Below are 14,128 nucleotides of genomic sequence, written 5' to 3'. Positions count from 1 at the left end.
TATGGGGAGCAGAAATACTCTCTACTCCACAGTAGGTACCATTTTACAGATTAGGAGATAGGTCTAGAGAAGGTTAAATTACTTTAAGATCACAGAGCTAATAAATGGTGGAATTTAGGATTGGAATAGATTTGATTCCTGAGCCTATTTGTTTTTGAGAGATTTTACTTATTTGAGAGAAAGAGAGAGAGCACAAGAGGGGACAGTCAGAGGGAGAAGCAGACTCGTTGCTGAGCAGGGAGCCCTACATGGGACTTGGGACCTTGGGATCATGACCTGAGCTGACGGCAGACGTTTAACCGACTGAGCTACCCAGGTGCCCTTCCTAAGCCTATTTTTAAAAGACAACTTCTATAGGAATATAGCTCAGATTCATATTCCTCATCTGGTTTCTGTTAAAGAGGAAGTAGGGGGTGCCTGGATGGCTCAGTTGTTAGGGGTCTGCCTTCGGCTTAGGCCATGATCGCAGGGTCCTGGGATCGAGGCCCACATCGGCCTCTTTGCTCCGCTGGAAGCTTCTCCCTCTCTCACTTCCCCTACTTGTGTTCCCACTCTGGCTGTCTCTCTCTGCCAAATAAATAAATAAAATCTTTATTTAAAAAAAGAGGAAGTAAAAGGGGAGGAAGAAAATTAATACTGTTCTATTATGCTAAGTTTATGGACTATATTAACTAAATATTTTTAATATAGTACTTTTATGTTGGGTAGGGTTATTTAACACTGCCCATCTGACAAGTCATTTTGATTACTTTTTACTGTGACTTATAGTACAGTACCTAATCTATACTTATGAATAAGTTCCTGATTACTTTTATAGTAGGTAACTGAAGGAAAAAGCTTGTTTAAAAAAGTCAGTTTTCACATTTCAAAAAAGGCCGTGAACCAAACTGATTTTTAAATATCTTGGCATTTAAGTTCAAGTCCATGGTAGTTCATGCAACGAAGATAGCAAACAAATGACGAAGAGCGTTCTATTTCTTATAGATGGCGAAGTGTGCCTAGTTCAGGATGGGGGGAGCACACATGTACTGACGATCTGTAATGCGCCTGGCCCCGTGCACGGACCTTTACATTTTAACCACTCTTAGGTGCACCGGTGGTGTCGCCTTTAAGTAGGTGAGCAAACAGGTGTTGGATCAGGGGGGTCGGAGCCTGGTAGAGCTACACCGGAACTGCGGTGGGAGCATGGGTGGCATCTGGCCGGGCTTCCCATGCTACAGTGTATCTATAGGTGAATCATCCAGGGATCTTAGGAAAATGCAGGTTCCAGTGTGAAAATGTGGGTCTGTGGTAGGGCCCAAGATTCAGTTGTGCTCCTGAACAGTGTCCAGGTGATGGCCATCCTGGTGGTCCGGACCCACACTGCGGAGTGGCAGTGGAGTGACCTAAATGCGTTGGAGCCAGACTTAGGTGTGGCTAAGACTTACTGTGAGGCCTTGGGTGTCTTTCAGTATCTGTCCTGTTTTTAACATGGGGGTCAGGGTATTTGTCTCCTACTTCGGGGGAACTACTGATGTGAAAGAGCTTGAAGAATGCTTGACATGGTTCCCAACACCTGGTCGTCAGGAGATGGGGATAGTGCTCCTTCTGCTGGGACCTGAGGAGCGGTCCCCCGCTGGGCTCTCCCAGTGCCTGGACAGTGGGGCAGGCGCTCAGGAAATCATGTTGTGTCTACAATTCTCAGCCCACAGTTTGTCCTACTATAATTGTAACCTGTGAGCTTGTACGTTGCCTGCAGCTCTGTTGAAATGGTGAGATTTCTAGCGTTACATCTGAGAGTTAGTTTCCAGAGCGCCAAACGATACATTTCTTCATCTGCTAGAGACTGTGGTTCGTGTCTCTCCAGGCAGGAATTACTTGTGAAAATATACCACTTTGATCTGGCAGAAGTAGAGGATACCATTTCAGGTTTTGCCATTTCAGGTTGTGCCATTTGATTTTGTGTTTCAATTTTTCATTAAAAAATATATTTTAGGGGCAAGTGTAGCCAAGATATACAAAGATCTTCAGAAGCTCTCTCGTCTCTTCAAAGACCAGCTGGTGTATCCTCTTCTGGCTTTTACCCGACAAGGTGAGAGATGATAAATGATCCCAGGTCGGACGGCTAGAAAGAACAGTAGTTTACATGCTAAGCCTGTGACTCTGATATAAGACTTTGCCTCTTTTCTCCTCTTAGTGAAGTTCTGTTCTTCAACTAAGCATTAATGTTAATTCCTTAACGTTATATACTTCCTTTTTGTATTTCCTCAGCATTTTGTGTATCTCTGTTGTAGCCTATCTTCCATTGTATCATAATTGTTGACATGAGTTCTTTCCGCCTGTGGTTTATATATCTTGAAAGTAGGGAATAGGCCCTGGGTCTGGTCCATAATAGGTGTTCAATAAATAATAACGGAGAGTCTGTAAATTGGGTTTTAAGTTTTTTTAAACATGATTTATTGGGGTTCTATGCTAGGTATTATGGATATTTCACATGCATTCTTTATTTTTTTCAAGATTTTATTTACTTATTTGACAGAAAGAGAGAGATCACAAGTAGGCAGAGAGGTAGGCAGAGAGAGGGGGAAGCAGGCTCCCTGTTGAGCAGAGAGGCTGATGCCGGGCTCAATCCTAGGACCTTGAGATCATGACCTGAGCTGAAGGCAGTGGCTTAACCCACTGAGCCACCCAGGCACCCCCACATGCGTTCTTTTTTAATGCTAACAAGTTTGAAAGAGATTTTAGTCTCATTGTATAGGTGAAGAAACTATTTTTGTGAGGTTTTGTAATTCATTCAGAGTTCTCATATTAGCGAGCTCTTACTTATGTTGTAGTAAAAAAACACTTTAAAATCTCAGTGACTCAAAGCAAACAGTGTACTGTTCTCACTCACGTATGTATTGTGTAGGGGTTAGCTGTGACTGAAGGAGTAGTCCTTCTCCAGGACATGCTCTTGTAGCAGAGGGAAAAGGCCAGTGGCCCAGCCGCGTGTTGGTTCTTTAAGCTTTTGCTTGGAGGTGATGTGCCACTTCCACTCATATTTCACTGCACAAAACCAATCAAAATGGCCAAGCCTGATGGCAGTAGAGTGGGGAAGTGCAATTAGAGGCTAGAAAATGAGAATCCTGATCTACTGTAGTCCTTTAGCTGGAATGTATACAGATTTGTATACTCAGATTTATACAAATACGTATGTGGCTTTCATTAACTCTGTATATTGAGATATTTTAGGTCTCCAGTTGCATGCGCCCAGGCTGCTATTGCCATAGTTTTCTTCTTTAGATGGTGATAATAGAAGAGAAAAATATGAATTTTAAAACCTTTTATTGGATTTCGATTATCTTTGCTAGTGGAGAACAATATCACATCTATTTCAAGGTGCTAATACTAAACCATTTTCATTTGACTTTGGAAGATGATGTTCTTTTCCCTTCTTGACTTGCCTCTGAAATTGATCTTACTTCCTTTTTTGCCTAGCCTGCTAGACTGCAGATAATATTGCTGCCTAACACTTGAGTGTTTGTTCTGACCACTCTGTGTGTATCCAGACATTGAATTCTCCTCAGGGAGGTGGGCAGTACTAGTCCCCCATCTTACAGATTAGGAAGTTGAATTATAGTTTAAGTAACTTGTCCCAAGGCACACAGCTGATAAGTGGCAGCATTAGGAACCAGTTACAAAAGCCAACATCCATCTTTCATAGTTGAGTAGAGAAGTCTTTGTTGCATTGACTATTGCTCGGAACAAGGGAGGCCATTGGCTAACATTTAGAAGTTGTCAAAGTTACTTATTTGGTCTGTATTAAAAAGTATTCATCTTTTCAGTAAATCGTTGAGGGAATAATGGACTTAGTAGTAGCCATCTGGTTGACCTGGGGTTAAAAGTTTATTGGAGGTGTCACATACTTGGGTTGTGGAGATAACCCTCTAATTTGTCACTTAGTAACAAGTTGGTAACTGTTAAATACGTGGGGAAAGCTCGATGTTCTTTACTTAGTGATACTTCTTCTTTTTTCTTTGCAGCACTGAACCTACCAGACGTGTTTGGGTTGGTAGTCCTTCCTTTGGAGCTGAAGCTGCGGATCTTCCGACTTCTAGATGTTCGTTCTGTTCTTTCTTTGTCTGCAGTTTGTCGTGACCTCCTTATTGCTTCAAATGACCAGCTGCTATGGAGATGTTTGTATCTGCGGGATTTTAGAGGTGATTGTTACGATAACATGTGAATCTCTTTCTTACTAAGGTCTTAATTATTTAGCTCACCAAGTTTTTAGTTGTAGGCTCTTTTTTTTTTTGAGCGTTGCAAATAATCATAATTATAGCCTTATATATAAGCCTTATATATATATATATATATATATATAGCCATATATGTGTGTGTATATATATATATATATATCCTTATCGGAAGGAGATTCTAAGCCTCATATACTTTTGCCTATATCCTGAAAACTCTTCCCAGTCTTATTTGTGTTCTCCATAAGTAGACTAGTAGACGTAGAATATTTCAGGAATTTTGAAAATTTTGGAAATTAGAAAAATTTCAAGTTTATTCTTTCTTTTTAGAACATCCTCCATTTGTGACTTAGTCTGGTACATTTCCAAGCTCCCATGGTTGTGACCTTGTGCACAAGTTAAGAGAGCCCTGCTTGCTTCTGTGTGGCCTTATTTCCATATAGTCTGATTTATGGTGACCTGGTGATCACTGTAGCAGTGATGATGGTGGAACTTGGGGGTGGGGAGAGGTTACCCCAAATGTAAAAGCCCTTTGCCTGGTGTATCAAGATTTCCAGATACTAGCCTGGAATCCTGATAATGGAATTTCTTTTCTGTGTGTCAGTGTTTTTGTTTTCTTTTTTTAAAACTGATGTGACCCTTAGGTGGATCATGAAATCAATGCAATAAAAAAAAAACAAAAAACCATATAAAACAACCATTATAAAATAGTTGTAAACTTCTATTTCAGTATACGTATATATAAGTGTATACTGCATTGTGATGTAAAAAATATTTGTGGTTCCCATCAAAAGAGTGTGAGTGATGGTGCTATGTATAACATACTCTCTTGGCAACTGTAAAAATCTGGTGGGTAGACCCCCTTCCTTCTTTTTCGTACTGAGAATATTATGTAGAGTCATTTGGATTGATAAAAAACTTTTTTTTTTCTTTAAAACTTCAAAATCTAAGACGTGAACAACCTGGATTTTCTTCGTCCTCCTCCTCGATTGCTGAGGCCCTACATTATTCCTGCCTCTGAATCTAGAGTTCAGAATATCATTTTGTGCCAGGAGACAGCAAGTATCATCGCAAATTTTAAAAAAATTAATTATAGTCAAAAAGAAAAGATAAAATGACCAAAGTATATAGAAGAACCAACTGAAAAGCAGGCTGTGATAAAAAGGGGCAAAAAGCCCTTTTACATACATTCTCAAATTCAGATATAAAATACATCAGTCTCTATCTCATTTCCAGATTGTAGTCCATAAGCTGAGGGTTCAGATTTCATAATAAATTTCTCTATGGGCATAATGCGAGTTGTCCTGGTCATACTATTACGAGTTGGGAGAAGAAAACCCAGATATGGAAGAAAATTTGAAGTCAGCTTTCCCTCCAGTAATGATGGGCTGCGATGCACACCCGGAGTTCGTCACCCAGACAGTGTCACAGAGACTCGGGTTAGAAGAAGCGGCCACACCCAGATGAGGCCGGGGTGGGGGGGGGGGGCGCAGCGAGGGACGGCGGGGGCCTCCGTGGGCCTCCATATTCCTCAGGGCGTCCATGCACGGACTTCCCAGGAGCAGCGACAGTCGCCTTCAGCCAGCGAGAGTGGTTTGAGTCCGGTGCAAGGACAGGCCCTACGGTGTGTGGTAAACAAATGATTTGTGTTCCTTTTTGTGCTTTGTGTGTAAGCTTCAGTTTCCTTAGGACAAAAGCAGAAGTGCTGTTTAGTGCTGGATGAATGAAGCATTTTAAATCCTTATTTGTATTTTATTTTATTCTTTTTCGTAGATGGGACTGTTAGAGCTCGAGACACAGATTGGAAAGAAGTAGGTATTACTATTGAGGCTAATGTTAATATAAGCACAGAAATAACTAGTGAGTTAATACGTTAAAGGCATATTATCACTTTTGTTGTGTGATGAAATCTGTTTTCAGTACGTTTGTTGCTAATTTTCAGTAATTGAAAGCATTCTTTATTACCTTAGACTCAGTCTTTTTCTTAATTACATAGGAAAAGAAACATTACCTCAATGATTGTTTTTCACCTTTACTTAATATAAAATATTCTCTCTTCCTCTGTTGCAAAAAATGTTGAGTTTCTGTGCTGGAGTGGTCCAGCTGTTCAGCTCATTAGACATGTGTGCTGGGACAAGAGTACGTGTTGTTTGACATGCAGACGCCTACTGTACAAGACGGGGGCAGGGCTCCCGAGAAACGGGGGGGCGGCTAGAGAGGGGTCCTCAGCTGTGTCCGCTCACAGCCCCGCCTCTGAAGCTGGTGTCCCTTTTGTTGTAGTTTAAGTTGCGCTCCATTAGCAACGTGGTTTAGGTGAAAAAGTGTATTTCAATGCTGTCCTCCCGCCCCCCAGGACCTTAACTTTATATTTGGGGGTATGATATTCTCAGCGGATATTTAAATTTTCCACTTTCAAGAAAACCTGACCTAAAATTATATATGAGTCCAAGCGCTCTGCACTGCCATCTGGAAGTGCGTGTCCCTCAGTGATCCTGCCTTGGGAGTGAGTGTTTCTCCAGGGAGACACAGTTGCTCAGTTGCGGTGCGGTTAGAGGACACTTTGTTCGGCCTTGTCTTCACAGCTACTGCCTTATTTGTGCAGATGGAAACTGGTCGAAGATCTCTGTGTGCACCGGTTCCTTTGTCTGCCCCAGAGTGTGGGCAAAGGAAAAGTATAGAGAGAGCAGTGGAAGCAAACTGGGACTTTGGAGAAACCTCCAGATCACTTACCGCGTGTCGTTCTTGTGTTTCTGCAGCTCTACAGGAAGAGGTACAGACAAAGGAGAGAAGCTCAGAGAGGTCGCCGCGTGGTGTTCCCACCGCCGTCGCCCCACCCCATGCCGCTCGGCCCCAGCCCCTGGCACCCCAGGCCTTTCCCTCCCAGCTCTCTCCTCCCTCCAGGAATTATTGGTGGAGAATACGACGAGAGAGTAACACTTCCCTTTGTTGGGGACCCCATCAGTTCACTCATCCCGGGGCCCGGGCAGACACCAGGCCAGTTCCCTCCATTCAGACCACGTTTTGATCCCATTGGCCCGCTTCCAGGACCGAGCCCCACCTTGCCAGGGCGAGGTGGCCCGAGTGACAGATTTCCCCTAAGGCCCAGCAGGGGTTGGCCACCCGACAGCCGGCCACCATTCATGTGATTGATTGTAATCTTCTGGAGCTTGTTTGGTTTTTTGTTTTGAAAACCGCAGATGCCATCTTGTCAGGGTGCTGATCCCCAGCGCTTCCTGATTGTGACGCTGAGGAACGCGCTCCCCGTGGCCTTTCCGTAGATACTTTAAGCTCCAGGGGCGGTGGGGCCCGCAGGGTCCTGTAGGACTGGGTTGGCCTTGGAAATAGTTGGCTCCTGACTTCCCCCCCTCTGAGTTCTCCTCTTGAGTGAAAGTTGTTCCCTGATACATGTTCTGCACCAGATTAAAAAAAAATTAAGTATAAATCACACAGCAGTCTTAATTTTTATTACAGAAAGAGAATAAATACTCAGAACAGCTTCACAACATTACTTGGAGGTTTCAGAGTGATTAGAGAACCCATTCAGTGCCATCAGATTGTGGCGGGCGATTTTGTAAAAATTCTTTTTCAGGGGCACCTTCTCTTCAAACAGAATCATTCGCAGAAGCCTGATTTATAAAATGAATAAAAGCCAAGCTAGCTCGGTTGAACTGGACTTGGGGTGGGTGCTTTGGACACCCACCTGCTCCGTCCACCTCCTCTCCCTGCAGCGCTTTCGCAGCTTCTCTGGTGGGACTTCTGGGCTCTGCAGCAGCATTTCTTGACAACCGTTGGGTTATAGGGACTCTTTGTTTCTGGCTTCTCCTGGAGTGGAGTTACGATTTTTTTTCCTTGTGTTTGGAACACTTGGTGCCTGATTTGTAATCTGAACAGGTGACAGCTTTTAACATCCGTTTCTGCTTTGAGTGCTGGTCAGATACTTGTTTTCAAAGACAGCGTCTTATTCTTGGAAGAACATTTTGCTTTTAAGATTTAAAATGCACAAAATTCAGGATTTATTCATCTTACAAGAAAAAGGCCAAACACACATGTCTTATCGTACAACTATACAAACATGCTATAGTGACAAATGAAAACCTGAATCACAACACAGAAAATAAAACCCCATTAGTATTTGCAGACAATATTTAGGAATATTGTCAATGTCTTCCTGCTTTTTAAAAAATCTGTTTTGCATATAAGGAAATGGCTTGGAATGTTCTATGCCGTAAGAATATTTTGAGTCCTACATACATGTGAAAATATTTTTTTTTTGCTACACATATAGTCTTTTATTCCCATCACAGTGAAGAAAATTCAGTCAATAGGATTTTCTGGAGGCCATGCCGCCTGTAGTAGCTTAATGTACCTAGGCAAAGGATTGGGGCTTTAACATTTCTTTCTGTGATATTTTGTGACAGCTGAGCTATAGGACAGCTTTTCAAAAAAACAAGTGTCCACTAGATGCAGTGTGGCTCTAATTGGGTCTGGGCTGAAGAATTACCTGAAGCTTTGGTGGGTCCAAGTACACCCTCCTCTATCTCTACACTTCTCCGTGGGTGTCTGTGGTGGTAGGCTGCAGTGTGTGTGTGTGTGTGCACGTGCGCACGTGCGCGTGCACGCGCGTGTGTAGTGGGAGAACATAGTGATGACCAGAAGCACCAAATACTATAAAACAATGAGTTTGCAAAATGCAGTCGTATTTGAAGGGCCCTCGAGAGGTCCACGAATGGTGCTGGTGTCCGGTGGCTGCAGGGGCTCCTCCCTTCGACACACCTCCGGCTTCCGGGCCAGCGTGACACATGTCTTGGGGGAGCATATTGGCGGTGTGCCCTATGCCTGGATTTGCAGTCCTCGAACGGCAGTTTGTTCTAAATCCTTAAACCAGCCTCAAAGCTTTTCCTCTTGAATAGCTAAATTTATAGTTTAGAAGCTTGTAAACTACATTCTTTTCATTCGGCTGAAACTGTAGAGCCCTGTGTATTGCTGGTGGGTCATGAGGGTCAGATCACGGTCTGGCGGCGGCATGTGCGCTGTGTGACCTTCTGACATCACTTCGATCCTACTGGGCCGGAGGCTGGAAAGCGTCGAGCGCCACTGGAAGCGTTGCGGTAAGACGGTTCTTTGGTGGCTTGGAGCCTTAACGACTTTCTGTGGCCCCGTATTTTCCTCCTACAGTTAATTTTACTAACAGGAGTGCTCTCTCTCTCTTTCTCTCTCTCCCGCTTCTCTCTCTTTTAAACTTAGTTTTATTCTTTTTTAAGTATCAATTTGAGAGAGAGAGCACAGGCAGGGGGAGGGACAGAGGGGAGGGAGAAGCAGGCTGTCTGCTGAGCAGGGAGCCCAACATGGGACTCGATCCCAGGACTCCAGGATCATGACCTGAGCCGAAGGCAGACACTTAACTGACTGAGCCACCCAGGAGCGCCCCCTCCCCTTCTCTTTATAAATGGAAGATACGGTTTGGCATGGCTGGACAGCAAATCACGGGAGGTATCTTTTCCCTCCGATGGAAGGTTTTGTGATTCCCTCTGTAAAAATGGTTAATTTTATCCTCTCACTCTTGGCGTTCCAGGTTCTGAGATCACTGCTCAGCCTCAGATCTCAGTAATTCTTACTTTGACGGAGCCGACTCTCCACCCTTTGCTCCCTGGGCTCGGGGCGGGCGCCAGGACTTCCCGTTCTCCTTCCCCGGGTGGTGGCTGCCAAGCGCTAACTTGCTTCTGCCTGAGACGCAGCGGAAGACCGCAGATAGCAGATGCCGACACAGTGAGAGTTTGGAAATGGGAACCACAAGTGGGAAGACCGAGTAATCGGAACACAAACCATGGAAGGCAAGGGGGGAATTTAAAGGATTCACACACGTGTGTTGTACAAGGAACATTGCATTTTTGATTGATTTTCCCTTAAAGGAATGCTGCCCTGATTTCAGAAATCACGTCCTGGCCATTCTCCTCTTCCTCTCGGCTGGCCGGTCGAGAGAGCTCTCAGCCCAGCATCTAAGAGTCCTGATCTCATCCATTTTGTCTATTTTGTCATCTATTTTGTGTGGACACACAAGGGAGCCTCTGCGCCCTTCGTGCATTCTGTTTGGTTAATGGACCGATCTGACTTGCTTGTTGCCCAAACTTCCAATTCATCTCCAACCAAACCCCAAATGCTTTCTCTTAGAGTCCAAATATTAGACTGAACCTCGGAATTTTATCACTGACTGAGTGGGAGTCGGGGACAGCTTCTGACTGTTGTCAGTAGGGTTAGTAACCAGCTGGTGTGCTCTCCAGCATGAAGAAAGCGCTTGATACAAGGAAAGTGCACTTAGGCTCTGAGCTAGTCCTCCAGCTGATTCCTCGACTGCTGCCTCCGCCTGCCTGACTCAACCGGCTTCAGCTCTGACTCTGACCCATGTCCTCTCACCCGTGCTAAACACGTAAAGCAGAACGAGCCCCTGACCTGTCCCATGACACCGAGTGAAGCATGAGCTGTCTGCTCCCTGGTGCTGGGAGGGGCGGGCTCCAAAGGGACCCAGTATGCCTGTGAAAGGCCTGGAGCTGGGGCTGTCTGCGAGGCTTTGCTGGGCTCTGGTGTGGTGCGTGGTCTGCACGGGGCCTCTCAGTCTTGGTCTCTGCTGTATGAGCCATCGTATTGTCCTGGTCCACTCGCCACGGCCTCTTCTGACTGTGCCGATGCATAGTCGGCTGCCCGCCGGCTCCTGGCCCTAGTAGCCCTGTGGCCGCCCCTGCCCCCCTGGCCACGTGCCTCATAGGGGCGGCCTCCTGGCCTCCTGATTCTGCCCCCATTCCTTTTCAGACTCTGATTCTTTTCCTGGGCAAGTGACTTCCTCGCACAGAGGCTCTTCTGAAGACAGCCATTTTCTCCAATCTTCACACTTTGTGTACATTTCACTAGTACCTAAAACATGTCCTAGATACCTGTGCGCCAAGCAGTGTGCCCCGTGCTTAACTCACGTAGCTGCTCCTCAGGCTGCCTTCGTCAGCTTGATTTCCCCAGGGCTCCTTCCACCGCAGACTTCAAGGGAATGTCAGGAGGCGCCCCCCCGGGCTTTGCTACGGTGTTTGCGGCCGTGAGAGTGAGGGCCCTTCCTCCCTGCCTACTCGGCAGGCATGACCGTTCGGAGGGAGAGCAGTGATGGTGAGGAGAACCCCGGGGGATAATGGAAGAGAGACGGTGTGTATACTCAGTGTTCCTGGAAAGCCAACTTTACACCTAAGCCACAGAACCATCTCACCATGGCCACAGGAGGAAGACCACGGTATTCTCTCGTGCTGGTGACAGTGTCCCCTGAGGCTACCTCCTTCAAACCCCTTTGTGCGTCACTTTAGCACAAACCAAAGGGCTCTTCCTCAAGTTTCAGCCTCACTAAGTCAGCCTGGAGGGACAATGCTAGGCTTCCCTTGGGTCGAAAGCAAAACCACATACAACCTTTCAGAACCTCCACAGAGTGACGCCCTTCCTCACTTCCTTTTGTCCTTTCCCAGTCCAAAATGTCACAGCTATGAAAGGTGAAATTTTGGAAGGGGCACGTGCCAGCCCATGTGAGCAAACAGCCCATTTTGGGGCTCCGTGCTCTTGCCAAGACCACGCTTTGTCGCAATGCTCAAATTTTCCAGTGGAAGATTGCTTCCGATGTGCTGGCTGTGGTGTTATTGTAACGGATCATGTGTGCACGGTTCTAGAAATTGGGATGCCTGGCCGGATGAGAAAAGTGTGCAGTACTGTAGCTGGAGTATCTGGGAGCTTGAGCTTGAAAGTGGAGATGTTTTTAGGGAGGGGACAGATTATAGGGAAATGGGAACATTTCAGCCAGGCAATCCTGTTCATGGAACCACGGGTTCGGCTCACCAAGGGCTGAGGGCTGGGTCCCTGGGTGTACAGCATTGGGTTGTCCAATCTGGCTGTCCAATCTGGCTCCCTGGGTGTACAGCATCCCTACCAGTGCTGCTCTCACCGCGTGGCCTTCACACGCCGCTCAGCAGGGGCTGCTGGGCTGACCTCAGTATGCGCTTCTGTGTGCACGTGAACTACGCGGGGAGACTGACCAGCACAGGGTCTGGGCCTTACGACCAGAAATCCCGACTCCTTTGGTCTGAAATGAAGCTAGCTGCGCCCACACTTCAAGAAACTTTGTCGGGCCTATGACCCCTCTGTTGTGTGTTTTGGGTTGCATTTGATTAATTGCTAAGTGAGAATCAAGTGAGGTTGACTTTTTCAGATCTGAATCTCCCGTGCATGTGAGTGATGATTGCCTCGGGTGGTTTCTGTGTTCCTGATCTTCCAATCACGTGGGCTTGGTGGTGGTGGTACACCCTGTCCTGCAAGCTTCCTCTCCTCTAGAATGTAGCTCCAGGCCAAGGACAAGTTCAGTGTCACCTCCCTCTCTCTTTCTGTCAACAGGGAGGGGAAGACGTGTCTCAAGTGGCAAGGTAGGCTGTAAGGGGAGAGCGTGGTGGCTATGTTCTAACGTCCTGGGCTCTTTTCAAGCCCAGGAGGCTGGTTCTGGCACCTGCAATGTTTATAGCACCGGGTGCGTGGGAACTGGGGGCAGCCCTGCACCCCGTCTGATCACGGGAGGCAGTCTGATGTAGGGAAAGAGCTTTGGGAAAGGAGTCGGGACCTCTGCCAGCTCCGCAGGGAACTGGTATTGTCAGATAAGTTTGGGTTAAGCAAGGTGAAAGCTCATTTCTTTACTGCAGGAGGCCGGAGGGCCTTTGACATGTAATGGGTACTACCAACTTCAAAGCAAGAAATAGAAACAGTGTTTCCTAAACATATTTGAGCATGGGACCCTTTTATAACTGAGTAACCTACCGTGCCTTGCTGACAACAGTCCCTGACATGCCAGCCTCGAAGTTGCTGTCACAGCCCTTTCTCAGCCTGAGCCATTGATCCGTGGACTCTCTCTGGCTCGTCCTCTATCTTGGAGGAGGGGACAGCGTTCCTGGAGGGAATTCAGAGTTACTCGTGGTGTAACACAGAATGGCTGGAGGAGCCCCAAGCTGACTCCCACCTTGGGAAGTGGAAGGCATTTTCCTCCTCTTGGAACTAGAGATGATTCATCGAAGAACCTGTGGTCTGCTCTTAGGGGTCCAATCTGGGCGTGAGCAGCTCTTCAAGACTTCCCCTCCATTTCCGTTGTGTTCCGGAAGGCCCCACTTGTCACACAGGATCTGATTCCTTTCCACGGTTCTCTAGATCCCACCGGTGGCCACGTGGGATGGGGTTCAGCCTGGCTGGTCTGAGGGGTGATCTCGAGCCTGGATGGAGTTAGCATGGGTAGGTAGGTACCCCTGGCTGGGCTTTTCTCCTTCTGTTTGCAAAGCACTGTCAGAGGATTATTGCCTCCAATGTCACTGAGGTCCCAGTGCCTGCACCTGATGGAAGGCAGGCCAGGCCTAGAGGGGGCCTTTGCTGGAAGGCAAGCAAAACACTAACAAGAAATGTGAAAACTAGCCACACACAGACATTTCACTTGGTTATCTAAGGCAGGGGAGCAAGCATGTGGGCAGGCAGGGTGATGTGATGCCTTTAGGGCATGATCTGAGGAACCTGGAGGCTCTCAAAGGCCCACCACTGAGTTGGCTGACGCTGGAATGTCATGATAAAGGGAGGGGGACATGTATACATACTCGGTTCCTGGGTCAAAGGCATTTAGAGAGTATATTCTCAGGCCCTCCATTCTGTTCCCATCGGGAACCAAGGCTGAGAAGGAAGGTGAGACAGGAGAAGGGCGAGTGGAACGGAGCACTCCCCTGTCCCAGCCCCGGCTGGCTTAGTCCGAGAACAGGCTGGCAAAGGACTTCCTCAGGTTGCGGATGGTTTCGGCCTTGGCCTCGTCTTCACTTGGGGTCCCGCGCTGGGAAGCATCAGATGTGCTGAGGCTGTTAGTCAGGGACTGGGATTTG

The 14,128-nt window shown here is 46.7% G+C and overlaps 2 protein-coding genes across 4 annotated transcripts in view; one reads left to right on the top strand and one right to left on the bottom strand.

Annotated features, from left to right (window-relative positions):
- FBXO7 (F-box protein 7) overlaps window positions 1–7,658 on the top strand; it is a 23,039-nt gene extending 15,381 nt beyond the window's left edge. For both annotated transcript variants that reach the window (XM_059402162.1, XM_059402163.1), the window contains exons 6-9: window positions 1,976–2,071; window positions 4,002–4,178; window positions 5,985–6,022; window positions 6,968–7,658. In XM_059402162.1, the coding sequence (XP_059258145.1) occupies window positions 1,976–2,071; window positions 4,002–4,178; window positions 5,985–6,022; window positions 6,968–7,357 (701 nt within the window). In that variant the 3' untranslated portion in view covers window positions 7,358–7,658. The remainder of the gene's footprint in view (window positions 1–1,975; window positions 2,072–4,001; window positions 4,179–5,984; window positions 6,023–6,967) is intronic.
- Window positions 7,654–14,128, bottom strand: part of SYN3 (synapsin III) — a 453,479-nt gene continuing 447,004 nt past the window's right edge. For both annotated transcript variants that reach the window (XM_059402159.1, XM_059402161.1), the window contains exon 14: window positions 7,654–14,128. In XM_059402159.1, the coding sequence (XP_059258142.1) occupies window positions 13,996–14,128 (133 nt within the window). In that variant the 3' untranslated portion in view covers window positions 7,654–13,995.

Source organism: Mustela nigripes, chromosome 6, assembly GCF_022355385.1.
Source record: "Mustela nigripes isolate SB6536 chromosome 6, MUSNIG.SB6536, whole genome shotgun sequence".
Lineage (NCBI taxonomy): Eukaryota > Metazoa > Chordata > Mammalia > Carnivora > Mustelidae > Mustela > Mustela nigripes.
Note: the sequence above shows the minus strand (reverse complement) of the source record. Positions and strands in the feature narration are given on the sequence as shown.